Source organism: Temnothorax longispinosus, chromosome 7 (genome assembly GCF_030848805.1).
Source record: "Temnothorax longispinosus isolate EJ_2023e chromosome 7, Tlon_JGU_v1, whole genome shotgun sequence".
Lineage (NCBI taxonomy): Eukaryota > Metazoa > Arthropoda > Insecta > Hymenoptera > Formicidae > Temnothorax > Temnothorax longispinosus.
This window is the reverse complement of record NC_092364.1, coordinates 1,888,313-1,915,896: the sequence shown is the minus strand read 5'-3', so window position 1 is coordinate 1,915,896 and position 27,584 is coordinate 1,888,313. Positions and strand designations below refer to the sequence as shown.

Sequence of the window (27,584 nt, the reverse complement as noted above, 5' to 3'; positions counted from 1 at the left end):
ATGCAATATGATTATTGCAACCTGAATGAAATTCGCGTGCAGAGTAGTAAATACGGAATAAAATTTAAAAAAAAATAGCACTTCGGAAATCAGGTAAAAAAAGAGCAATTTTAAATTCCGAATATAAATAAAATATAACTGAGACCACGCGGAAACAAAATGCTTTCACTATCTCTCTCCAGCAATAAATCAGTTCACAATTTAACGAAATAATACATTATATTCAGAATTTTCATACATTATTCAGGATTTTTTCACGATATTCCGTGTAATAATTTCATAAGTTCAATACGATTGTTGCAACATCGCGTAATGCGGAATAATATATAAATACGGAGTAAAATAAAAAATAGCACTTCAAAAATAATGTAAAAAAGAACAGTTTTAATTTCCAAATATATATAAATAGAATTAAATTGAATATAACTGAGAACACGCGGATATAAAATGTCTTCACTATCTCCAGCGATAAATCAGTCCGCAATTTGACGAAATTCCACCTCGCTAAACATCTATAAATTTCCGGGCTTAGACGTAGAGGACCGTAAAAAAAGCAATTGACAATGAGGTTCGTTTTCATACAGAGAGAGAGAGAGAGAGAGAGAGAGAGAGAGAGAAAGAGAGAGAACATCGAGCTGCCTTTCACGAGTTCGATGTTAAACCAAGATTAAATTAAGTGGTAGGTTCGAGAGAGTTGAGAGGAGAGCGCGGCTCTGTGGCGCACTGGCTTGTTTTATCTTTTTTTTTTTTTGCGGTCCAGACTCTCTCGAACCTGAGAATTTCCCGCCCTCCGTACGGCTACGTCACTAATCGAGGTGATTCAGTCAGCGGATCCTGCACCCTCGCCGCCACCGAGTCGGTCCGCTGGAATGGACCCTACTGCATACGCAAATCGACTCAATCTGGAGTATTTAGGATTATAAAAGTCTAATTAGGTTCAATAGCAAAAATCAAGAGTTGTATTCAAGAAGAGTTGTATCCATTTTCAATTATCCCCAAAAAAACGTAGTAGAGAACATATAACAATCCGCAAAGTACAATAAACATTGGCTGCGTAAAACAATTATTGATATTACGAGTGATATTCATATTCACGAGTCATATTCTGCAATAACAGTGATATATTTTTAAATAGAAAAACAAGCTGTTTTTAATCACAATTTATTATCGATCGATATATATTAGTGAAACATTTCCAGGCAATAATCTTTTGCTGAACGGAAGAAAGTAAATCGACGTTCTTTACATAAGAGCAATTCGAGGTGGGCATCGAGCACGGTTCGCACGATCCTGCAGGCCCCGAAAGCTCTCCCTCCAGGGGCCTCATGATGGAATGCAGGTGAGCAGGCAGACTTCGATGCGTGGAGACAGGTTCAGGCAATGTCCGCCGCCGCCGCCGCCACCACCACCACCACCACCGCCGCCACCACCGCCACCGCGTCGTCGGGACCTATGCCCCATTCTAAAGATATCGGATATATTCCAGCGGACATCGTGGGCCTTTTCTGCAGCGACCGGCCCGGCCCCACGAGGACGAGTCCGAGTCTCCCCCTCTCCTCTCCGTCGCGGGATGACGAATTCGTTCGGCCAATGGCCCGTGTCGAGACCCCGCTCGACACGTGGAGCCCCGAGGACGACGATGGGAAGCTAAGTTCGCTTCCCCGTCGATGGAGCTTCGGAAGTTCGACGACTTCCTCGCCCACGTCGTACGAGAGGACCGTTCGACCTCTCTCTTTCTCTATCGAGCGAGGGAGCATCGAACTATACCTACTGCATCTCGGGATATCGACGTTACCTGAATCGCGCGCCGGCTTATCTCGTCAACGAGGAAGAATGATTAGATCTCACGGATTAAATCGCGCTTGCGTTGTATATTCCTTCGATAGGAACGGTAACGCACGAGGAAAAAAAAATATATAAATAGAAGCAAGAGTGAAAATAGAAGAGAGTGAAAATAATATATACACAAGATAATCTATTTTACACTCTTACTAGCGGTAATTATTTTATGCCTCTGTGTAAATTCAAGCTTTCTTGTAACTTGCTTAAGAAATCTTGTAATTTCAAGAAAACGTTTGTAATAATAAGGAATTTTTGTGGCGAATGTATTTGAGCTTCTGGTACGTCAATCTAGGCCAATATTGAGCAATTAAGTTTACAGAGGATAATATTTCATCCGAAAGACCGTTTAGTTTCCCAATTTAACGTCTCGCGGGGGGGGGGGAGAAGTCCCTTTCAGCCAGGGATATTATTGGCTGGAGAAATCCATCGCAGCCTCGGCTTTTCCTCTTCATTAGGCAGGAGATGTCAGTTCAGAAGCTCGTCCTTTCTCGCGTCGCTCAGGGAGGTTTCAGTTACCGTTCGGTAGCTCTAAACGCTATAATTACGTCGGTGCTCCTGGGAAGTCCGTCCCGCGGACTTCCCGTTCCGACTCTCGGACCCGCAGTCCACTCTCTCTCTCTCTCTCTCTCTCTCTCTCTCTCTCTCTTTCTTCTTCTTCTCCCTCTCTCTCTCTCTCTCTTACCCTGTGGCTCTTAGAGCAGAGTCGATGTAATCCCTTGACGTGATTCAACATCGAAATATCGACGGACGAGTCGTACCGTAGGATATTAGCATCGCCTCCAGCACGGAATGTACAACTATGCATTAGCATAGAGGACATCGTGCGCCTCGAGCCGATCCTCCTTCGCGATCGTTGGTTGCCAGGTCCGCAGAGCGCGGATAATCGCGCTTGCAGAACGACGAGCGTTCTGAGTCACACGTTCTGCGTCGCTTTAAAATATTCTAACTCCCACCCAGAAAAAAAAGAAGTGTCAAATCAAGATTTATATACTTATGTATATACGCAACGATCTATAATCTTGAAAATGAGATTATATAAACAAAGAAAACTTGCTTCAATGAAGCTATTTATATAGTTCAACCAAGAAAAAAATTTAAATTCTTATAAGAAGATTATATAGGTCGTTGCGTATATACGAGTATCTGTATAAGTTTTTTAATTTGACACTTCTTTTTCTTCTGCACGGACTGAACGACTCCTTTTCACGAGAGACAAAAATAAACTTGGAAAATTACTAGAAAATCTGAGCTAATTCGACATCTAGTTTACATGATACTTAAAATATACTATAAATGCAAGCTGCAGTTAGATTTACTCGTCACGTAACTGAAACGTCGCGTTTAGAAACAATGATATGAGACGACAGGAGGATTTCGAATATTCGCGATCTCATCAACCGCGCGCTCGCGATTGCGCCACGCGTGCCGCCCCCCTTAAAAGCCGGACAGGTGGTTCACACGCGATCGGCTGTGCCCCGCTTCGGCGCGGCGTGCCGGCCGGAGTTATTCGCGTGACCGTGTAAAACGGCCTTAATGGGAGTGTTTCCTGATCCCGGAACGAGTAACGAGACTCGTACGTACAGTAAAGGGTTCGTGGGAAGACGAACGTCGAGGCTGGGCTTCGCTCGAGGGTACGTACACTATGTACCCGCGCGCGAGCACGTGCACACACGCGCATTCGTCCACCCACACACCCACAAAGCATACAGCCGACACGGTACATCGTGCTGCATTCGGAGAGCCGTGTATAGTCTCCGTGCACGGACTGCCGTATGCACCGGCATTATACGGCAGAAGGCAGCTTCAATAGATGTCAGGGCCAAATCTCCAATTTCCCCCACGGTCTCAATTAGACGGAATGACGAGCGATTAAGCGCGATTGACCGCGAGCTTATCGCGGCTTTTCTCGACGATAACGGCTCATGCTTGCTTTTCCCAACGGCGAATTCTCTCGCGAGATCTCTCGCCGAATCTACGCGAGTAACGTTGGAGTTGTATTTGTAGAAATACGACTTGTGTCGTGTCTTCGCACGTAAACATCGAATTTAAAAACATCTAATTTTTTAATTAAATATTTAATTAAATATCAGATATTTTTTTAATTACTTATAATACGAGCGGTTTCTTTTCATAATTTAATAATTTCATTCGTATGTTTATTACTTGAATTTCTCACTGAGCCTCAATGTATATAATCGCTGAATTATTATTTTAACTGTATTTGTAATATGCGATAGTTCAAATACACATAGACCGCAGAGATATTGCTTCCGGCCCGAGGAAAGGGTTACGCTTTGCGCCGCCATCCGGCGGAGTTCAAAGGGTTTCAAGCATTCATTAGGGGGTATCCTGCCTAGCGGACGATGTCGGGACGCTACGTGATATCCCTGAAAAGCGGAAAACCACGGATTTAACAGCGCCGCGCGATCTCTCGGAGTAGAGTTCCTCGATCCGCAAGACGGAGTTCTAGAAAGGACAGGAAAGGGCCTCCCTCTTGTACGACGATTTCCGCTCCCAGGTGCACGCTTATTAACGCCGACGAGATCGCCGCCATTCATTAATTTCCCTCGCCCGACTCGGTAGCCGTGGAACTTCTCCACGGAGTCCTTTCCTCTCACCCTCCTCGGGGCTCCACAAACCCCGTGCCGTAGTGGGCCTCGACGCGGCGCCGAGGTTGCGGCAGAAAGAAAGGGTAGATCTTAAGGCGATTTTACACGACTCGCTCCGCAGCGATCGCCACGAATGAGTAATTCGAGATGAATGCGTTTATATATCAGATACTCTTGTATCGTGAGACTCTTGGAATCTCTTCCTAATATCTTACGTATCTTGAAATTATATTTGTTTCCAGTATCAAAAAAGTTTATCATTATAATGTCTTAAGATTATCTAAGACATGTTTCATAAGTTCGAAAATATCTAGTGTCTTAATATATTTGTCAAAACATCTAATTGTCGAAAATTTTATATAATCATATTATTAAAAGATCTATATATGCATGTATCACAAATATATCACTAATAATGTATATTTTCTAACCTTTAAAGGTAAAATGTCTCGAAAAATTGATAAAGTATCAGGAGAGCATCATTGGTAAAGAGTTAAGATCCCAAGAATTTTCTTAAGTTTCAAGAATTTAAGAAGGCAACCGGAAGAGATCAAAAGACTCGAATGCGAAGAATCAAGCGACAAAGACGAACGAGAGGCAAAGACGAAGAGATGGAGAGATCTCTGGCTCTGTTCTGTTCGGCCGCGAGGCACACGCTCATTAGAAATAATAATAATTGCCGCGAGACGTGGATAATGAATGTTACCGCCGTCGCCGCCGTAGTTCGACGCCGTTAACAGGGGAGTAACTTAACCGCGACGCCGCCGACAACCGACAATTAGGTGTAGATCGAATATACACCGCTCATGGGACACGCTGATAACGATGTCCTTCGCTACCTCGTCGCGACCAATCACACATCTCCCTATCCAATCGAGGCCTCTCGTCAAAGTGCGCCAGCAATCAGACGTTCGGGATTAAAATCCAGTTACAGCTTATATAAATCTGTCACATTGTTTATATTATAGCCGTATAGCGAGTAATGTGAACCAGAAATAATTGGCTAAACTATAATTAGGAAGTTTTCGGAAAAACAACAGTAATTAATTTATTAATAGGATTAACGAAATTATTTCCAATATCAATGATTAAATATTAAAAATGGTCACGTATTTCAAATAAATTATACTGTCTTACGTTGCTTAATTTAAAAAATATATATTTAGAACCAAAATCTCAAAACTGTTACAAAGGTCGCATGCATAATTAAACTTTTCTTTAAAGGAATTTGGCCTAAGGTCCAAAATCATTGTTGCTTAACCTTTCAGAAAAAAAACACTCGCAATTTTAGTTTCTAAATCTTTACGAATAGCTTTCAAGCAACGATCGTGCGACATTTCACTCCCGATATATCGAAACTCTTTGAAAACGTGCTTGTAAATTTCCCACGGCGAAATACGTCGAAACCCATAGGTATCTCATAAGTCAGAATACCGGAAAAGTGTTATAGACACTTCGGGAATTCCAGATAGCGAGTTAATACCTAAAATTGGGACCAATATAGGAAGGACGAAACTTTAGGATGAATAAAGTTTGAGTGGACGACATTCCGATTTCGATGGAAACGATAACTATTCAATGTCAGCAAAACGGGAAAAGCGCGTATAAAAAGATTGCAGACAAAATAATTAAAAAAATATTTATTTTCTTAACTGACACAGACAAAATAATTCAAATAAATGAAATCATTAAACACGCCATAAAACACATGTCCAATTAAATTGGACAGATGCCTCCGAGAAAACGTACGTCTTCGTCAAACGGCAACGACATTAGCAAAGCGTGTAACAGTAGCGCAATCTTAATTGCATCTAATGGCGATTACATCGTTAATGGTAGCGCCGCGCGATAACAACGATAATAACAAACGCAGGAAGAAAGAGAGGAGGACCGGAGGAAAGACACAGGAGGAAATGTACAAACGCCAGCCTTTAAAGAGCTGGAAGCGACCCCCCTTGAGCGTGAAGGGCGAGGGGGAGGAGGAAGGGAACAGGTTCCCGGCATAGTTACCGCGTATTCACCGAGCTGAAAACCTTGGGCCTCATCTGGAGCGACAGAGAAGAAGAAGAAGATGAAGAAGAAGAAGAAGAGAGAAAGAAAGAAAGAGAGAGAGAGAGAGCAGCTGAAAGCGAGAAAGGAAAAAGAAAAGAAAGAGAGAGAAGGAAGGGGCGGAGGGGGCAGGATATTTGCTCATCTCGCTCCAGTCGAGATGCTGCAGACACACGATAAAGGTTGAGAAAGCAAAGGTGAGTTCACACGATGTGTGTATCGCGCCCAAGGAGTCGCGGAATCCATCGGGAGAATCCGCACGCGCGCGCGCGATCAGTGGGCCCTTGGTCCTTGAACTCGTTGCGACCGCTCGTCGCGAAAACGGTACCTTTTTTATTGGCACGTCCTGCGCGCAGCACGAGCTTCTGCCAAGATCCTGCTGGTCCCCAAAATTTCGAAGGAAAAGAGAATGAATTTATACGAATTAAAAGACGCTCTCGCGAGAACGAGAGAGAAGAGTAATGAGACGCTTTCGTGAGGCGTATTCGTGATTGCTATGTAATGAAGTTTCATTATTGTGAACAAAAAATAGCGGTTTATCGTTAATTTATTTTCATTTATGCCGGAGAATGTGCTGGTGCACGGTTGCCCGTTCCTTTTGGACCGACGAGAGCGGCGGAATGTTTTAAGCGCGACGAGTTAATTCGCGTCTCCCGCTGAATTTCTCGAAGAGGGAAGGAAGCGCGCAGCGAGACGGATTATTTCGGAACGGCGCGGCGGCAGGAAGCCGCGAGCGTAGCTGCATTTCCGCGATTTCTGCTAACGTAATATTTCATAACAGTCCCGCTCGTAAGGCATGCAAATCCCCCATTCCCCGAGTTGCCTCCGTAAGCGTTTCAACGTTTTCATATTTCCGACGCGCGACAGTCGCGCAAAGGTCCACGAGAGGCGCGGCGCTGAAATTAACGCTCATTCCGTTCATATCCTTCATTTGTGGAATTCGCGTCGCTTTAAAAATTCATTATCGCGTTCTCGTATATCCTCGTTACGTACAATTTTCTCAATCGCGTATCTCCCGTCGACAAAATCGCGCGTCGTAAAGTCAAAAAGTCGAAACGCGAAAGAAAAAAAAACAATCGTACCAACAACGTGGAAATTCGAGGGCGGCGCGCGATGTCGGGTGGGGAAACGCTGTTACGCACCTGGCGCTCCCTCCTCCTCGTCCCGGCCGAGCTGCTCCCGGTCTGGGAGCAAGATGGCGGAGTGGTGGGGCCCCGGAGCGAGGCACTTCGCCATTCGCGTCAGTCGTTTTCCGGGCCCAGTCGGCGCGTCGGGCGTTGCGAGTCTCGTTCAGGAACGCGTTCGCGTCGCGGAACAGGAGAAAGGAGGATAAAAAGAGAGAGATAGAGGAGGAGGAACGCGTCGCTCCGGCGAGCGCTCCGTTCCGATTTTTCTTCCTCCTCGTCCGAATATTCCGAATCTCAGTGCGCATTTTTGTGTCTCCTTCCTTTTCGCGCCCCCGCATTCGTCCATCGGGGAAAAAACCCGCGAAGCCAGTTTTTTGAGGGTAGGTCGATCGATCGATCGATCGCTCGCTCGCTCTCGAGGAGAAAAAGTGCGATCCCGCCTGTCTCTCCCGTGGGAGAAGAGACTCCGACCGGCGGCGCGGCGCGGCGATTCCCTAACCGATTCGGCGCGTTGCTCCTGTGCGCAGCTTTAGGGCCCGAGGCGGCCACGCAGGCAGGCCCGAAACGAAAATCCGAGGGCGGTGGTTAGTTGCTGCACCGACGGCGAACGGCTACGACATCGGGGGTTGGCGACGGCAACGGCGTTTCACCGAGGGACTCTCGACGTTGCACCACGAGCGGAAGGTATTGTCCGATGAAAGGGAAAGACGAGGTCGCCAGGTGGTTTTTCGAATAAAAGAAAAACCGGCTTTTTTCCGGCGAACCGATCGCGCGATCGGTATCGGTATCGAAACGCACAGGATCCGGCCGGATGGAAACGTGGATTTTCGATCAATGAAACAATAACGCTACGATAACAATGTAAACAAAATGCGCGACGTGGTCGAGAGACAGACCCGTCGTCTCGACGTCTCTTTCAATTGTTATTGCAATCCGAGGGGGTTGGATTCGGGAATCGTTCGGAATTCCGGCGCAGTTGACGCAACGACCGCGAATACCCGTAAATCGGAAATCGAATTCGCCAGGAAACTGATAAAAATTGAAATTTGCGATGCTGTTCGCGTTCGTCGAGACAAGTTGCTCGCCTCGTGTTCATTCGCTCGGTAGCATTCCAGCTGGAGATCCAGCTTTAAGATGGATCCGAGAAAGAAGCCGGAGCGACCTAATGAAGACGAACGATCGCGAACGAACATGAGCGTCACGTGCACTTTTCCTTTCCGAAAAGATGCGTTCTCATTTATATTCATCGTTAATATTGATCGTTATTCATCATTAATATTGATCGTTATATTTATTGTTAACATTGATCGTCATATTCATCAAAACGTTTGCGCTCGTTCGTGCTCATTCTGATCTGGACCAAGCCTCGATTACGGAATTTACGGATGCTGCTCCACCGACTATACTGTCGGTTGCGCAGCGTCGCTCGATCGCTCCTCGACATCAGGCAGCTTCAACGAGCGCGGCTCGCCGCAACTCGTACAGCCGAGAGAGGAACGCGCGCGTCTTCCTCGGCAGCCGCGTACTTAATCGACCTCAATTGGCAAGGCGGCCGAGACTCCGGATTGAAACGACCGAACGATCGTTGGAGCCGATCCGATATATCGGCTCGCACAAGCCTCAGAATGAGTAATCCCTCTTTCACCGCACACTCGTACGCGCGCGCGCACACACGATTCCTGTTACCTGCGTAACGAAGTGCACTTACGAGGCACAAACGCCACAAACTCTCGCGTTACGTTGTCCCACCGACGCGTTGACTCGCCGCTTCTAATCGGCGACGATGCTCTCTCGTTTCTCGCTATTCGACATTCCACGTAATTACGCGCGTTTCGAAGAACACGTCTTTTCACACTTTATGAAATGTACAGCCTCGTATTTATTTTCTACGCTTAAAACACGTGTCTTACCCAACGTTTTGTTAGATTAGATTCTCTAAATCTCGATATCAGTTTCAATGCATGTCGTTTAACTGCGTGTAATAAAAATTATATTAATGATTGTTAAATTATTTATTAAGTTCGCTCGGAGTGATATATTTGTCTCCCTGCGAGGAATTTTAACTTTTCCGAGCGTTTTAACGGTTCGTCGAGGAATGCGGAGTTGCGGAGCAGGTCAAACTCTGATCCATTGTCAAAAGAGCTTCAGGGAAGGTCAACTGAGCCCTTTCCGGAAATCGGCAGGGTCCTCCCTAAATGGCAGGCGTCTTGACTCGAGCTTCGACAGAAACAGCTCTAGAGAGCTGAAGCGACTCGACTCGTTTCTCGACACCGAGCGGTTCGCTTTCTCGTATATACCGCGGCTACTGTGTTCCGCTCGAGCGAGAACGGCTCGTGGCTCGCGCGCGATCAACGTGAAAAAAAGAAAAAGATCGTCAACTCACACGCGATCGACAGATCGCCCACGAGTCGCGTGAGAGATCTGAGATACATGTAATATAAAATACGAAAATGAAACGTGACAGGCGCGAAAATGAAGCGTGACGAATTAAGGAAACGTGACGTGAAGACGCAAAGTGGAAGGCTTACTGAATTTGACGTTAATAACATTGAAATAGAGAGTAGAGGTGTCCGCAGTATGCGATGAGATAATAAATATTTCCCGAAATACGTGACATTCATCTCCCGTCATTGGAAGATTAATCACTCTGAGAAACACCTGCGAGACGATAAAGTTCAACCGCGATGTTCAACGCAGTAGAATAATAAGCATTCATCACTATCTTTTTGTACGTATTTCACTTCCGCTGGTTTATCTTCCCATGTTTCATGTTTTTATGACACGTCACATTTCCAATCACGAGGAACGACACGTACGCATTGTTTCGACAGCTCGAGCGAATAGACGCGATCCTGGCGCGGTAGATAGGACCACTTCCCAGTTTCCCGGGCGTGATAAGACGACGATAAAGAACCGACGGGAGGACCTTGCGCCTTTTGATACCGGGGATTCTGATGTGTGTGCACACACAACATTATCTGCCACCTCCGCGTTTCGTGAAAGACGTTAAATTCTCCGCCGCTCCGCCTCGCTATACTCTCAACGTTAGAAACGAGCGTGTAAATACCGTAAAGGAGTAGGCGTCTCTCGTGGAAAAAAATAATCCTGCGAGCCTCTCGAGAAGCCTGATGTGATTACTTTATTTTTAACACCTGGCACGCGCGGAAAAAATGTACGTATTACACAATAGGAAATAATGGAGTAAATAAAATAAATTAATAAATGAATAAGAATAAAATGTTTGTCGCACATCTTTATGGCATTAAAATTACAATTTTATTTTATTATTTTAGCGAGCGCTGCCGTCTCGGTAGAGTTTTTATTTTGAGTTGTGCCCGATGATTTGAAATAGTACCTTCAATTATATCGTACAGCATTATCTATAGTTCGAACGGGAAGGAAAATAAATTGCTACCAATTTTAAGGTTAATCAGTGTTGACCGTGAGAAAACAATGGTCTGCCTCTAATCTCTCGAGTTACACACACGTGAAAGACCGTTTCTGACGTTGATTTCTCGACATCTGCGGTTTAAAGACAGCCTCCGCGGACGATTTCTCAACAGCCGTCACTTTCAAGGCCCACGAAAGAACGGACCGTTCCTTCCGAATCGTAAATCAAAATGAATATTGTCTGGCAAATCTATTGTGTCCAACAAAAATATTCGACATTAATTAACGGAATTTTCTTGCAACTCGTAAAGAAACACAATTATCGGGAATAGGAAAAATTTATAACTCGCGAAACTAAGTGTTAAGAATATAATTAGCCTAAAGGAGGAAGACGAAAGAATTGGAGAATGTCAAAAGTAAAATATAATAATTAATCCTTAAGAGCTTTAATAAATCTTCAACTACTATAAAGTTCAACAATTGTTGCGCTTTGTTTTGCACAATTTCCCGTAATATTACAGAGGTACGTTATAAACGCAGGATGACGGTCTAATTAACTACCATTAACATTTATCTCATTTATCGTTATTACATTCTTTGCCGTCTCTCGCTTCTCACGATCTCGAGACACGTGTGTGAGAGGGGCTATTAACCTCCTCCCCGCGCCATCGTCTTCATTCATTTTTCGCATCTTACGCGCGAGTGAATCGATGTGCATGCGTGTCTATCGAGCGTGTCAGTAAAGCGTAGCGCTCTTGTACTATGCCGAGGCGCTATGAAATATTAACTCGATGATGCTCGCCGACGTGCAGAATGACGTTCGCGTCCGGAGCCGAGCGAAGAGGCACGAAATACAATGTGCGTATGTTAGACGTCACGCGAAATCTCGCGAACCGCACCAATCTTTAGGATCGCAATACACACGTATTGCTTCGCGTAAAAATATCCACGATTCCGTATGCGTTTGTGTGAGCGATATGTGATCACACATCTGAAACAATTTACGAAATTTTTTAATATAATAAAGAGAGATTTTCAGAAGTGATCAATTATACGCTTTTTATAAATCTCTCAATTCTAGCACCAGAACGCACGATTAAATTTATAACTGTATTAATTTTCCATCTTTTATTTTACGAAGTAGATCAGTTTGAGAGATTTTTGAGAGGCTCAATTAAAGTATTGATTCAATTTGTGAGCTAGTACATATTAAATTAAACCAATGAGAAGAAATTGAGAAGAATCTTGTTTGAGTTACATATTTTTTTTACATGTCACCGTAGAAGGTAGAATTGCGATTTATCCCGCGTACTGCGTAGCACAGCCGCGAAAAGAACAATTCGGCTGTACAGTAATTAACATAATTCGTCCGGCCTCGTTCTCCATTTATCGTATACAATTATCGCGAACGACCACAATCTCCGTCGCTCGCGTCATCAACACACGCCGCTGCGCTGCCGCGAGAAGAGCGGGCGCGCGCGAGAGGAATCCGCCCGAGGTGGAAACGTTTCGCGAAAAACTCACGGAACGGAACGCGAAAATAATATTTCGCGGATATATCGCGGGCGAGTTGTACCCCGCCTTTCACCCGACGTTCGTTCGACGAAGCGAATAAAAATTACCCCTTCACTCCCTCGGCCGCATTCATTGTACGGCGCGTATCGTTCGATGCGATCGACAGGGACGATATCCCGGTATCTCGATTGCGATCGGCTTCCTCGCCCATCGCGAGGTGACGGACTTAAAAATCGCTCCGCGCTGAGGATAAATCGCGTTTTCCCACGTGCGCCCTTTAACACCGCGCCGCGCCGCGCCGGTCTATACCCCGGTAGCTCTGAGCGATTTTCTGAGAACTTCCATCTGTGAGAGCGTGATCTTTGCGAGGAACCTGCCCACAAAAGCCAAGGACATGCTTTCATGAGCGAGATGGAAGGCCATGCGCTCGCATCCTCCGGAATTTTTGAAGGAAAAGAGAAAATGAGCACGAAGAAGCACCGATACGAAAGTAACTCTTTTGGAGTGAATTTTTTCGTTGGGATTTCATGAAAAATCGCGCAACTCTCTTCATGATGGAATTATCCTTTAATAAAAATATGTATTTTACGAGTTTATAGAATATCAGGGTTTATAAGAATATTTATTAATCAAGTATTTCTCAAGTCGCTTCACATTTCTCGAGGCTGACCCATCTCTTTCTCTGAAGAAGGCCACTGGAAATTTTATTTAGAACGTCCGCGTCCACTGTTTCGTCAACGTTGTGTTCGTTCAAGGAGTAGGTATAAAGAAACTTGGCAGATAAGACGTCGAAGAGCGTGCCGCGGAGAGCTCGCGCACAAGACACGTAACTGTAAATTCCCTTTCCACTCACGCGATGAAGTTGCCAAGACTCGTCCTTTCGCCGCGAACAAACGTAGGAAAAGCTATTCGCACGCACGTCACGCGTGCCTTTCGTGTCACGGTACGAAAAAAAAATCTTTTTTCGCAGGCGACAAAAATTCGACGTGTCCGCGCGATCTAGCGCGATTTGACAATCGAACGGCTGCACAAAATGTTCGGAACGTTACAAAAGCACTTCTAATTTTGGAGAAATTGACACGAAAATTCGAACGGAATGAAATATTACATCGTTCCTCGATACAAACGATTACTTTTATCTATCGTACTAAATATTATTCTTTTGAAATGATAAATATTAGCTAAAGAACGATAAAAAAATTAAACATTTATTTTTTCGCGATTTTTGGCCCGATAGATTTACCTACCTGTATTTCATTCGGGTTGCAATATTCACGGAAAATTCATCATGTTTCTATCAGTAGGGTATATATCGTATGGCGAACGTTGATTGATGAAGGCGCGCCCGTGGATTCAATGTACGATTACAGTCATCGCCGCTCGCTTGTTACTCGGCGAATTCCTAATAAAGCATCGACCGAGCGAGCCCCGTGCACAATTACAAGCGTAATATACGAAGGAATCGCGCGGACAACGGACTCTCATTGTGTATCCCGCCGGACGATACATTTTATTCGCGTGACTTAAGAGAGTGATCAAAAGTTTCGTTAACTCGAGTTGTTAATGACCCAAGAGAAGCGAGAAACTTTCGCGCGATATATTTTCATCCTCGTGACACGAGAATATCTTTCTTCGTTATGAATGCAAATTCGAGGAAACGATCGTCACGGGATTTAAACACGCGAAATGTCAAGCAAGCTTAAATTTCGGATTCGACGCACCGAGTACGCGCGGACAGCTGATACTTTTGCGGGATCGCCGCACGTGAATAACCGTAAGAGCGGTATATATACGTGTGTGACGCGGGGAGACACACACAATTACTCGGATGGCGATTATAAAACTCGTATCTTGATCGCGGCGTGTGCAGTGTGCAGCATGGCGAATGGCCGTTGATACAATAATTTACGACACGTTGCGCTAATTCGCTCACTGTCGAGGGCGACCGTTTATCCACGGCCAAGCGTGTTATTAATTCATACATGCGATCGCAAACTATCACTTTACGATATACCGGTCAACGGGATATCGGACTGTAATTCAGGCTCTGAATTAAAGAGTCGTTTTTTTTTACGTATCGATTTCTCTTCGCTCCACTTACCGCTGTAATTACTTGAAAGACTAATTAAACGACGAGATTGTGAATTAGATATCGCGAAATGTATTTTTGCGAGATACCTTTGTGTTTTATATTTAATTAATTTATTATTGCGCGCGAGACGTGAAATGGCAAAACATTATTTATTTACACGTCAGACGTTATTTTGTAACAAGAATTTTCAGAGAGAATTATTATTGCGTCAACTGGCGCGCAAAATTACAGTCGCGTCCGGGAAGAAATGTGATTCATGCGGAGGAAAGTCCTTACCAGCCTCGACTGGTTTCCGAGAAGTCTCCCTTGAATCACATTTCTCAACGACGTGTCCGTTACTCAACGAAGACAGCTGAAACGTCATTTTCCGCGTGTCGCATGATAAAAAAAGCACCGTCATAGGTAAGTGATAATTCACAAAATCATCACATGACACAAATATGAATATCAGAAATGTCATAATAATTCATTTTCATTATGAATGCAATGTAACATCGGTGCAATAATAATACAGTGCAATGTCATTGACGATGCACTCTTGAATCCGCAAAATAATATTAGTACAATGTAACGTTATATGTAACGGTCTCGTATCGCGATATGAGATTCAAATTGATATCGATCAATATTAAATCCGAATTTACGTCGCGATGTTAGTGACGCGTACGCGAGTGAATCGAGTCCACGTTTCGAGTGATTCCCGTATCGGCAAATAAACGGTCGAGTACATAAATCACATCCCGATTACATACGCGCTCGGTGCTGCTTCTCTCTCTCTCTATATATTAGCAGTTATTAGTTCGCATATGTATGCGTAAATCACGTTACTATGACCGCGATCGTTGTTTCGACCTACAAATCGCTCCAGTTTCCATATCATGCCGGCGCAACCAGCACGCATAAATCACTCTCGTATTACCTGTTAACCATTGAATCGACAGAGCTTCGCTGCGCGTCTCCGTATATATCTGGTTCCGTAAACCGTAAGACCGTCGGATTTACCGTCTCTTTCGATCCTCTCTAAAAGGAATCTTCCGATATTTAACTCATTCATTATACATTCATCTTTCGTCACTAAACTCTCATAAACATGTCGCTTTAGTATCGTAAAGTAAATTTATAATTCTTAAATCTTGTGCCTCGTTAATATCGCGCGTAAAAGACTCGTTCAATATTTCCCAAATGATTTTTAGCGATATACGTGTATCGAACATCTCTCGGAAACCGCGGAGATTAACGTTAGAGAGAACTTCGGGAACGCAAATAAAGAGCGAGTAGTTAAACAAAATTCCAATTTAGCGGCGGTAATAAAGTTTTAAGAGAGTCAACGATCCGTCGTTTTCCCATTTGTTGAATACTTTGAACTCCAGAAATTACATTAATTATACACGTGGAACACTAATATTATAATATTACAGTATTCGTCTGTACCAGAAATAGCTACGAGAGTTTCTTCTTTCCGTCTGCGCTTTTTACCTGCTCTTTTTTTTCTCCCATTTCGCACAAACCGCAGGCGATATATACTACGGACAAAACCGGTGTCCCGGATCCGCGTTGCCGGACAAAGGATCTCCATTTTTCTCGATCGTGTATTAGCAACTCGAATCCGGCGCGTCTCGGCGTCGGCGTCGACGGCCGGTGGTCTCTCTCGCAGCCAGCGCGATCGCGCGATCCGAAACCTGTTTTCTGCATCCGTAACCCGATACGGACAATTCGTACGAGATCGAGCCGCGGCGGCACCGGCGCGATCGTGAGAAGAAAGCCGTCTTCGGAAACCGCACCGTCGACCGGTGGATTCGCGAGGCTTCGTTATTCGAGCTTTCGCTCATTCACAAATGACCAATTTAACACCCTTATTCGACAGTGTTCGATTAGCGACGTAATTTGCCGAAATTTTGATGATAAAAAGAGCGCGATCGCCCGAAAGATCCAAGAAGAATGTCAAAATTAACGGTGTAATTTTTATTATTATTATTATTATTATTATAATAACGATGATGTGATTGCACGACTGTAGATTGAGATTCAATAATATTGACGATGTGAAAGGAAGGAAAAGATACATTTGGCATTTTGCATTTTATTCTTCCCGAGTTGAGTAACGTTCGTTCGTGGAAACTCGCTTGATTTAGTAACCAAAAACTTCGGTCGTGCATGAACAGAAGCGACGAGCGGCGGCGGCGACGACAAAATTCCGCTCCGTGCTCACGACGGGATTTATTGCCGCGATAGAACATAAACCTCTTTTCACTGCATACGTATATATGTACCTACGATTGCGCAACGCCGTAAAAATCGTATTCCGACTAGCCAGAGACGTGTAATTGAAATTGGTTTTACGGCTACAACACTTAGAAAGCAACACGTATACACTTCATGATAAATCAATAAATAACATACAGAATAAATAATGAATGATGCATAAAATAATAGTAAATTAAAGTGTAATGCAAGATGAATAAACACAATATACATAATGTACGCTATGCAATAAGAGTGAGGTAATGGATCAAACAAAACAAATTGCGTAACAATTACTGATTATTTTTACCGTCATTCGCAATATGGTAGATAAATGTAGCTCGTGTCTCCGCGAAATTGCATAATTCCGAGAAATATTGCCTAATATATCGTTTCTATTAAATGTCGCGCATGGTAGTTGAAGAAATATGATTAATCAAGGCGGGGGCATATGTAAAAGGGTATCGGCCTTTCTCGTCGTCGTCGTCGTCGTCGTCATCGTTCACTTCACGTAGTTGTACCCCACTCTATCCGAGAAACCAGCAGCAGCCAACTGGTTTAACTTGGCCGGTTCCCCCTCGCCACGAGAAGCATGACGAAGGCATTCGAAAATTTGTATGCCTCCGAGGAAACATTGTTTCCGTATATGAAACATTGTTTCATTTCTCTCACGACTGGTATCGTGTTCGTTGCGGGTTGCGGATGCCGCGTAAGCTTCGTTGTTTAAAGGAGACATACCAAAAACGTTCGTCATCGAAGGCGATTACGAGACAATTAGGCCGCATTAGTTCTACGAAATTATTCTACGGCCTACGTTACGGAATATTGCAAGAAAAACATTTGCGCAATTGTGCGCCTTTTCATTTAGATAATATCTATATACATATATCCGACAGGTTCTATACATAATTACTGTCTCGAAATAGAACCGTGCAACATTTTAAAGAAATATATGATTAGACGTGAAGAGTAATTTATTAATGTATGGAAATCTCGCATCTAAAATCAATTCTTGCGAGCAGTGCGCTACGATCGTAAATCTGCTGACGGTTCAAAATTTCACGCACACCGCGTGTGTACAAAGTTAGCACCTTTTGCGGTCAGAATAATAAAGTCTACGTAGTAAAGTTCGCGATCTCGGAATTCGTTCTACGACGCATAAGGCGAACATTCTCGCTAACAAAAGATTCCCCACGTAGAGCGACTTCTCGCAGCGGCCTGTCAATTAATTAAGTAATAAAATTCCGATCAACCGGAATACGAGCTCGTCTATCACTCTTGAATTTTATGGAGAATATTCTGTCGCTCGAAACACTTTTGTAAAGAGAGACAAGTATTCGAGGCTTGGCAAACTTGTTGTCTTCATGAAAAAAATCCCGGTAATATCGAAAACTAAATAACTGTATGAAATTTTGCAATTATAGCAGAATTATACCATTCAGAATTTTTATTGTTATGGAGTAATACCATTTTATATTTTAATTATCTCTGCGACGTCTTTTATGTTATAATTAATAACCGTATAGTGATGCCGGACGCATTTATACGCGCATCTATTCTTTGTGCGGTCGTGATATTAATTAATCATTACGTCATGCATTAACGAGAATATACTTCTCGTGACTGCGGAATAACGAGCGTGTTCTTTAGATGCGCGCGTATTAACGCAAGTCGGACAAGGCCCAGCCCTCTATGCTCCTATTATTATCACGCACGAAATATAGTTGCAAAGCCACAACAGCTCGAGATAAAAACGTAAGCTGTTTTCGCGCGTCAGTTTTTTTTTAGATACGAAAGAGGATTTTTTTTTCTATAAACCTTGAAACAATAGCAACGATATAATATATCAAATTTTTCTTTCTAAATTCGTCTATATTCTATAAGATCAAAAAATGAGGGTTGAAAATCCAGATACGGGAGATAACTTAACCGGTTCGGATTTCCACGCATGAAAAACGGGCCTTTGTTATGACTGTATTCTGCAAAAAGCGCGTTTAGGTGGATGCTTTCCGAGGATGCATCGAGCACGTGTCGTTCAACAGAAACCAAACCCGACGGTGACGAAAACCGAGAGGGAGGCAACCCGGGCATTCCAGTGTCGCATCGGGCTATTGTTTCCCGACGAGACAATCTACGAGGTCGAGGTGTGTGGCGCTTAGGAGACGGGTTCCTCTCGCTCACTCATTCTCTTTGTATATCGATCTCCTCGTACACATCTGCCATTTCCGGTCGCGAGCGCGACGTTATTACCACGGGCATATACACGGGGCGGTGAAGGGACCCTTTTCGCCGAGGGTTCCGTGGGTTTTCGAAAGGGCGGCACAGGGGGGAAACAGCCGCGAATCGTCATCCCGCGTTACTCGCGCCTGACAATCTCTCGTCGAATGAAAGCGCGGTGAAGCGCGGTTCCGCTTTTGTTCGCTAAAAGCCCTGAAGGAACGGGAATAGTTGTATTGCGAATAGGCGAACGACATTTGTCCGTATTCAAAGCCAAAGGGTTTGCCCGTAGAAACGAAAAATTAACGAAAACTATATCTTAAAGCTGTCTTTTAAATTCTCATCTTAAAAAGCTTTGAGTTGTTTTTTTACGAATATTTCAGATAAAAGATTTTGACGAGAGACATCATGATCGGTCGATCTAGATTCTATAATCTAGCAACTAAACTTCTGTCGTTAATTACATCGCTTATCGTAATATCGCAAATCGAAATTCAATTAGTTCCTCAAATAGCGAAATTGGGGATCGTCGCCGGAAGGATCGAATAAGATTGATAGTTCGGCTCTTATATACGGAATGCAGTTTGCCATGGAGTACTATTTACTACCGCAGTCTACAGTTGAATTAATTACGAGGTGATCTACTGCACTGGCATGGCGAACTCTGCACAGCCTCGTCTCTCTTTCCTAAGCAATACTTACGCGATTCAGTCATTATGAATTACTGACTTATACGATAAGAATGCTAATGCCTGCCGGCATCTGATTCAATGAAACGCACTTCTAATCGCGATCGGCCAGCTGCCATTCATTAGGCATAACGGGAACGTAATCCGATTCGTCAATCGAAGACAGCTTTTGCCTCGTTCGTACTCCTCAACTCCTTTGCTAAATTCATTTCCATAAAACTTAAGAGTCGTATGTGAAAAAAAAAAAAAAAAATATGCCTTCAAATAGAAAGTCTTTGCGTTCTTTTAAGATTAATAATTTTTAAAATAACGTAATCAAATTTTTTTATTATTTTTCTCATTAGGGAAAACTTCAGCAGTTAATGGCTTTTTAATTATGAATAATAAAGTCGAAAATGAAGCGTCGGGGATCAAAGTAAACAGGAAGAGCTCGTCTTTCATTTAATTTTATGTACGCGTCGCTTTAGCAAAATGTTAATTTAAAACTCGATTACTAAAATAAAAATGAGAAACATATGAAAGAGAGTGATAAAAGATATTATACAGGATTCCCGATGTTTTAAGCCAATTCTCGTTCATTGACGATTCTGTCGATGATGATATAAATGAAGCGCTTCTTTTTTTTACAGATTAAACGAAAATGGCGGTGTTTGGTTTGGTCTCGGCGGTCGCCGGCTTCGTCAAGGTGCGATATCTGATCGACAAGGCCATTATCGACAACATGATCTTCAGAATGCATTACAGGATCACATCGGCCATTCTCTTCCTCTGCTGCATCATCGTCACTGCCAATAACTTGATAGGTAAGGTACCTTCTTTCAATATCTGCCACGTTGTCGCCGGCACGAGGGAATTCTAAAGAGCCTTGAAAGTCTTCTAGAAACACCATCGAGGAAACTTCCTTGTGCTGCGATTACGTTTGATTTTTATCGACGACACTCGAAAACACGAAGCTGAGATTATTATTATCGACGATTATTATTACCTCAATAGTTTCCTCAAACCTAAAGTGGGGTTACTTAAATAAAAATGAGAATTTATCGCGCGCGGTACAATAGCAAATATATACGATAAATGTGAAGAATTTTAAAATCATAAAAGTGCAGACGAAAGACTCGGCGATATTTCGTAACGCGAAGACCGAGTTTAAAAATAGACGTCGCAAAGATGAGAATCGTTTAATCTGTCCGGGTGGGACGTCGCCAGGTTCAAAGATCAACAGCGACCACTTGCATCGCAAGCCGAGTGCAGCCGGCCGCTACCTAATCAGGCGGTGATTAGGGACTTGAACGGAGGCGTGACGATGACATCGCATCGCGTCTCACGTCTCTCTCGAGAAAGTATGTTTACGTCAGTGAGGGAGACCGTGGTCTTCGAACACAAATTCTACACCTTATCGCCCATGTGACGAAGACGATGTTTCAACGTCGCGGTTGATCAGAAGCCGTGTTCGCACCTACAACGAACGCACCTAACGATCATAATATACCACTCGGTGTATGCCTTTCTTATTACGGTTGTCTGCGAATCGAGGTCGAGTCGTGCGACGTGATTAATGACGAGTGGATCTCTTTGATTACGCGAGATGAAGCAGTCGGGAGGTAGCAATTATGCTGTAAATGATTACGTGTATGTAACACTGGGAGAGATGGTACTCTGTTGTCTACTCCTCGTTGGCACTGTCGTCGGGATCGACGTGCGAGTACGACAAACGGATCATGTCGAAGAGGCTGTGTAATTTATTATACGGCAGTGATAATTCATCGTAATTTCGACCCGCGAAATTAGGCATATTCCAAAGATCTGCGCGATCTCGAGATTACACAGGATGATCAAATAAACGGTGTAGCGTTGCGTAACTTAATTGCCCATAAGCGGCACGATGCGAAACATCTGGCACGCATGTGTGCCACACATTACGCGGCACACATGTGACTTGCATTTGCAAAATGAAAAATCTCGGGGAAATCTATCCATCCTATACCAACCATGTTTCCCACCCTCATTTCTCCCCAATGCATCAGTGTACATCAATTTTTCGTTATATAAAACAATAACGATTTTATCTCTTTTTGTAACATGCTGTAAAAAATTGATATTCTGTAAAAAATGGTTTTGTTTCTTTTACATTTCTAAAAGTAACGTTGAAATTTTTTGTTCACTATATCAAAAATTCATGGTCTTTTCGAATATTTTCTTATTTAGGAGTTCAAAAATATTCGACGCTTCTCATAAATTTCTTTATTAATTTTTTATTACCTAAATCCGTTGCTTTTGTTAATAAATTAATGAATATTATTAATTCAATTGCTTCGACTTTATAAAAAAAACTTGAAGGAACAATAGTGCAGAAAGTATATACGTGAATGTTGTGCTAATAAAAAGCAAATAATACTATCTAGACTTGCGCGAATAAAACGCAGAGTATTGCGAATTTAATGCTTGGAAGATGCATCAGCATATTATCAAGACGCTAGGTAAGATACTTGATGCTCGGGTTTCGAGTGTGTAGACACTGTGGGTAGACAATTGCGCAGCATCTACGACGCATCCGCGGCGCATCACATGTCATGTATAAAAAGAATTATCTTTGCGAGCGCGATAATGTCTGCCTCTGATGTTCGCTAATCATGAGGGATTAACGTGCATTACGGCAATCCCGCAGGATAAACTCCAGTGTTCAGGAGATAAATGCGCGAGGTAGATGTACGAGATGCTTCAGAATTACAGAATTATAACTTATTTTATACTTATATAATTATGCGATTTATAAGTCAAAATACAGAACAAAATTCTGTCTATAATTTTATGTACCGTATAATACGAAAAACTTCTCAATAATTATTCAAAAAATATACCTACATATGTATATGTACAAAATATATATATTAAAATATTCACAAAATATACGGCACATAAAATTATAAACATTCCATCCTGACGCGAATTATAAATCATGTACAGTAGACTTTCGACATTTTAAGATTCGAAAGGTTCGAGAGCTATTCTGCATTTCTTCACGTAACTTACGCGTTATATCTCGCATCTAACTGGTAAATATACAGAGAGAGATCATCGATTTCATCGATCGTGATCGTAAAACGGCCGCGGCCTGTAATCGTTTGTCTTTCCTTCGCAGGCGATCCCATCAACTGCCTGTCGGAATTGCCCTCCGGCCATGTGATCAACACGTATTGCTGGATCACGTACACGTTCACGCTGCCCGCGAACAGCGCGAAGCCCGTGGGTAGCCACGTGGCCCATCCGGGTCTGGGTGGCGATTACGAGGAGAAGAGGTACCACTCGTACTACCAGTGGGTGCCGTTCATGCTGTTCTTCCAGGGCGTGCTCTTCTACATGCCGCACTGGATGTGGAAGCAGTGGGAGGAGGGTAAGATCAGGATGATATCCGAGGGCATGAGGGGCGCCATGGTCGAGACTAAGCAGGAGCGGCAGTCGAAGACCGAAAGACTGGTCCAGTACCTCATGGAGACCATGCACCTGCATAATAGCTACGCTGCCGGATATTTCTTCTGCGAGATCCTCAATTTTGTCAATACCGTGAGTATACGTTTGCAACACAAAGAAGCTTTTTGATATTGGAATGATTTGGAAAGTGCTGTAGCATTTAAACCTCGTTTTTTTTTATATAGTCATGTAATTTCTAATTCCATCGCTGTGGAATGTCTCTAAGTTATCCTAAGATTGTAAAATCACGCAAGACATAAAAATATCACTTTTAGAAAGAGAAAGAGTAGAGTCAAGCTCTTCGTATTGAATTGATACGATATCTTCGCTCCAGGTCGGCAACATATTCTTCGTGGACACCTTCCTGGGCGGCGCTTTTCTTACCTACGGCACGGATGTGCTGAGATTCAGCAACATGAATCAAGAGCAACGTACCGACCCGATGATCGAGGTGTTCCCGCGCGTGACCAAATGCACCTTCCACAAATTTGGTGCCTCTGGTACAATTCAGAAGTTGGACGCGCTCTGTATTCTCGCGCTCAATATTCTCAACGAGAAAATCTACATTTTCCTGTGGTTCTGGTTCATCATATTGGCGGTCTTTTCCGGCCTGGCGGTGCTGTACAGCATGGCCATAGTGTTGATGCCCAGCACGCGCGAAACGATCCTCAAGAAGCGCTTCAAGTTTGGCACACCAACTTCGGTTAACTTGCTCATCCGAAAGACTCAGGTAGGATTTTTTATTTTAAATTGCTCGTAACTTTAAGCTCGCGAAAAGAACGCCCTTTTAAAAGATACCAACGGAACATTTGTTCCGAGTAATATAACACAATAGCAAAATTTATTCATCCTAGACCGTTAAAATATATTTTTAAAAGTTTTGCTTCACCGGATGATTATCATAAACGCGGTAATCCACTTAAGAATTTAATAGAAACTTTCAAATGAAAGTTGAGGAACTCTGTAGCTGTCGGCACGAAGCAACTTTTGTAAACGAAGTCTCCGCGGATAATGTAATTGGAGACAGAAAAGTGTCTTCTGAAATGAAATTACAATTTTACATTTCAACGCGACGTTTCATTCTGTAATTTAAAGAAGAAAATCGAATTTTGCAGGTCGGCGACTTCCTGATGCTTCACCTGCTGGGCCAGAACATGAATCTCATGATGTTCAACGAGATGCTGGACGAATTGTGCCGCCGCATGCAATTCGGTAGCGGTAGCGACGCGTCGCCGACGTCGGTGCCGTCGGCACCCAGTACCCTCGAGATGTCACCGATATATCCGGAGATCGAGAAATATGCCAAGGACACCGAGATCTAAATGCGAGAAGAGGCCTCGGCGACTCGGCCGTCATCGCTTTCCTCCACTGCCCTTCTCCCCCTTTTACTTCTTCGTATTGTGATAATATCGAGGGCGGTTCTCAATGCCGTCGTCTCGGTGCCAATAAAGAGACAGGTTCGTGCCGCGCCGTCGATTACCTTACCGCGAGCGCTTGTAAAACCGTACCGGACGTCGCTCCTCGACGTCTCCCTGCTGCCCATCGGGGCTCATGTTCAATGCGGTCTTATTATCGTGACACTCGTAAAGCGTAAGCCCGAGCCGGCATTAAAAAGCGTTGATCCTTGTCTCCCGTCAACGAGGAGTTTCGCTCATTACTGCGCGCTCGTTAAAACGCGAGACCAGTCCTTGACATTTATGTCCAACGAGACTTTCAATCGGAGATTTCTGAATGGGGAGACCACTACGTGCCTTTGTGAAATGCACGCTAATCTTTATTTTCTCTGTCTAATCGTATTTTTCATTCAACAAGATCATTATGCGAATCATCTCCGATTGGTGCTTCATTCGAAAGTTTCATTATATTCGCTCGTGTATAAAATAATACATCAATAAATTAGTGCTAACGCGCGAATCACCTCGTCAGCTTCTTCGTTGAAACTTTTGTCATTACGAGATGTTCATTTAACATTGTTTGCTACAATGCAATTTTAATATCTGAGTTTGGATTGGAGAAACAGCATGAAAGCTAACCTTCGTCACCTCCTTCAGCCGTTACGAGATTTTCATGTGCCGTAAAAACAAAGTCGGGGACGTGTAAGATCGCACAAGCCAACGAGGCTTCTTGCCGATTATTTCTACGAGAGATTTCCATTATGTTACTTAGTTTTTCTTTTCCTAGAGATATTTCCGCTTGAGCGGTGCAGTGCGGATCGTAGCGAGAATTACATAACGAGCATTGTGTTTCGACATGTCGAAGACAAGTTGATTGTCTTACACTGACTGCAGCGGCACGAACCGAATGTTAGATTATCAAATATATAAACGTATAGACGATAACGCGCGATGCTCTCGCATCATAAGACGTACGCACGTGTAACTGTTTACAATCGTTAAGTCGCAACAAGTTTCCAAATGTGATAGAGTCATACATTCCCACTCGCCGTAAGATCGAATCATTTTGATTATTAATCGTCTGTTTCATGTCAACATGTCAATGCCGATTTATTTGCGGTAACTTGAGGAGAGTAACAGCCACACGTGAGACGCACGAATTGATAACGGTGCTCCTTGACTCCCGTTCAAGTCATAAATGCAACATTCCTTTCACTACTGAGCAGAAGACAAACCAGACATCGAAGCGGTATCGTGGATATATACTACTGCATTACTTTTGATACTTGCTTTTGCGATACGTAACAAGTGCTCCGCAGATCGCTTATATTAATTAGGGAGCGCGGCAATAATTTACTCGAAGTGACGTAGAACATTCATTAGCCCATATTAATTGTGATGAGAAATATATCGATGTATGTACATCATATTTTCTCATCACAATCGCATAGAAATTAAAAAAGACACAGGTGGAACATGCTGCTCAACAACGAATTCTCTAATCCTTTAAACAATTGTACGAATATATTGTATGTATATTAAGTATATGTGGACATCCGAAGGTTTTCGTGCAAAAAGCGATTTATTTGACGCTTAATGTCCGAACGAATGCACGCGAAATCTGCGAATCGCAGAATATCGCGTGATTATTAACAACGAAGACGTAAAGATATCGCAAATTATTTTACATCATAGATGCAAAGTAATTACACTGCCTATAGTAGCCTAATGAAGATAAAATAGCATGTCAATATTCTGATAAGCAAAAGGAATAGAAAAGAAGAAACGAACGTTCATGCATTCCATGACTCGTTATTTTTTTCTATTTCTTTACAAGTATTTTCACGCGACTGGCGCTAAGATTGCACTGTAACGAGAATTGAAGCAAGTAGTATAATTGAAATTCGACTGAAAAAGAAAGCACTATACATACGAGCGATCCCGTTGATCGCAATGTGTAGTCAACATTTCGCGTTTAGTGTCTTCTTTTTCTTGCAGATCGCTATAGACGATTTCCGCACATCTTAAGAAGTGAATCAAAACAATGTTTGCGCGAACATAATATTAGTTCCTGAACCGTGAAAATTAATTACGCCGAAAAAAAGGGAAAAAATGATTTAAATTTAAAACACAACATAAAGCAGAAAGAAGATCTGTTAAGACGTATAAATAGAGTTTCTCTACATGACTATATTTCGCGATATATTATATCTTGCGATACATAAAAATTGATCTACGCGTGCGCGCTCGCGCATTTTTAATGATATAATTAAGTACTTCATTAACCTTAATTGGGATTACTTTAACAACTTGTTCACGAAGGAACGATATCGTCCCCGAATATTATGCTGTCTCCTAAGTAGACTTTACTTTGCGCGATGAATTATCACGTACGCGGTAATCTTCCTTCCTGTTAATAGAAACAATATAAACTTTCCCTCGAATACATTCCCCACGTCCTCGTCCGCGAAGATGATGTATAAGCACCACCGACAATAACATTATGTATAATGACAATAATATAATACGCTACGACCCTTTCCCTTTACGGTATCCGTAACCCGTTAAATTACCGAGAATCGCGCTCTGAGTGATATCTTAAGATAGTTTAAGATGAACGAGAGAGAGGGAGAGAAAGAGAGAGAGAGCGAGAGAAAGAGAGATCAATTATAGGTGTAATAGGTGTAATTGTTCGTAATAGTTGTTCGTAAAATATGTGCCTTCTATATACACATATATGTATATAGAATACGAGACAAAAGATTATACATTAGCGTATTCTTTAGGAGGAGCGAAACGCTTCCCCTGAAACTCGCGTTTTGATGAGAGGAAGACTGCCGACATGTGCAACGTCGTTATAGCGATTAATATGAAAGAGAATGACAGAGAATAAAAGAAATTCCTGCCAACAGTGTCGTCTATTATTCGCTTTTATCCGGCAATCGCGCGCG

The 27,584-nt window shown here is 43.1% G+C and overlaps 2 protein-coding genes across 4 annotated transcripts in view; one reads left to right on the top strand and one right to left on the bottom strand.

The window, feature by feature from the left end:
* Positions 1-27,584, bottom strand: part of Spg (dedicator of cytokinesis spg) — a 50,749-nt gene that overhangs the window by 13,270 nt on the left and 9,895 nt on the right. The window lies entirely within an intron of this gene.
* Positions 7,732-27,542, top strand: Inx3 (innexin 3). Of its 2 annotated transcripts, XM_071782612.1 has the most exons (6): positions 7,732-8,007; positions 8,155-8,311; positions 20,401-20,574; positions 22,911-23,332; positions 23,574-23,969; positions 24,355-27,542. In XM_071782612.1, exons 3-6 carry the CDS (start codon positions 20,412-20,414, stop codon positions 24,559-24,561), a joined length of 1,188 nt encoding a protein of 395 aa, XP_071638713.1. In that variant the 5' UTR covers positions 7,732-8,007; positions 8,155-8,311; positions 20,401-20,411; the 3' UTR covers positions 24,562-27,542. The 2 variants fall into 2 exon arrangements, with proteins under 2 accessions (XP_071638713.1, XP_071638714.1); XM_071782613.1 differs by lacking the exons at positions 7,732-8,007; positions 8,155-8,311 and adding an exon at positions 10,203-10,799.

What these genes read in the sequence shown, in the direction of transcription:
- Inx3 (XM_071782612.1), top strand. Translation starts at nt 20,412, where the DNA reads ATGGCGGTGTTTGGTTTGGTCTCGGCGGTCGCCGGCTTCGTCAAGGTG. An exon ending in CACTGCCAATAACTTGATAG is followed by an intron (nt 20,575 to 22,910) that starts GTAAGGTACCTT and finishes TTTCCTTCGCAG; the next exon opens with GCGATCCCATCAACTGCCTG. An exon ending in TCCTCAATTTTGTCAATACC is followed by an intron (nt 23,333 to 23,573) that starts GTGAGTATACGT and finishes TCTTCGCTCCAG; the next exon opens with GTCGGCAACATATTCTTCGT.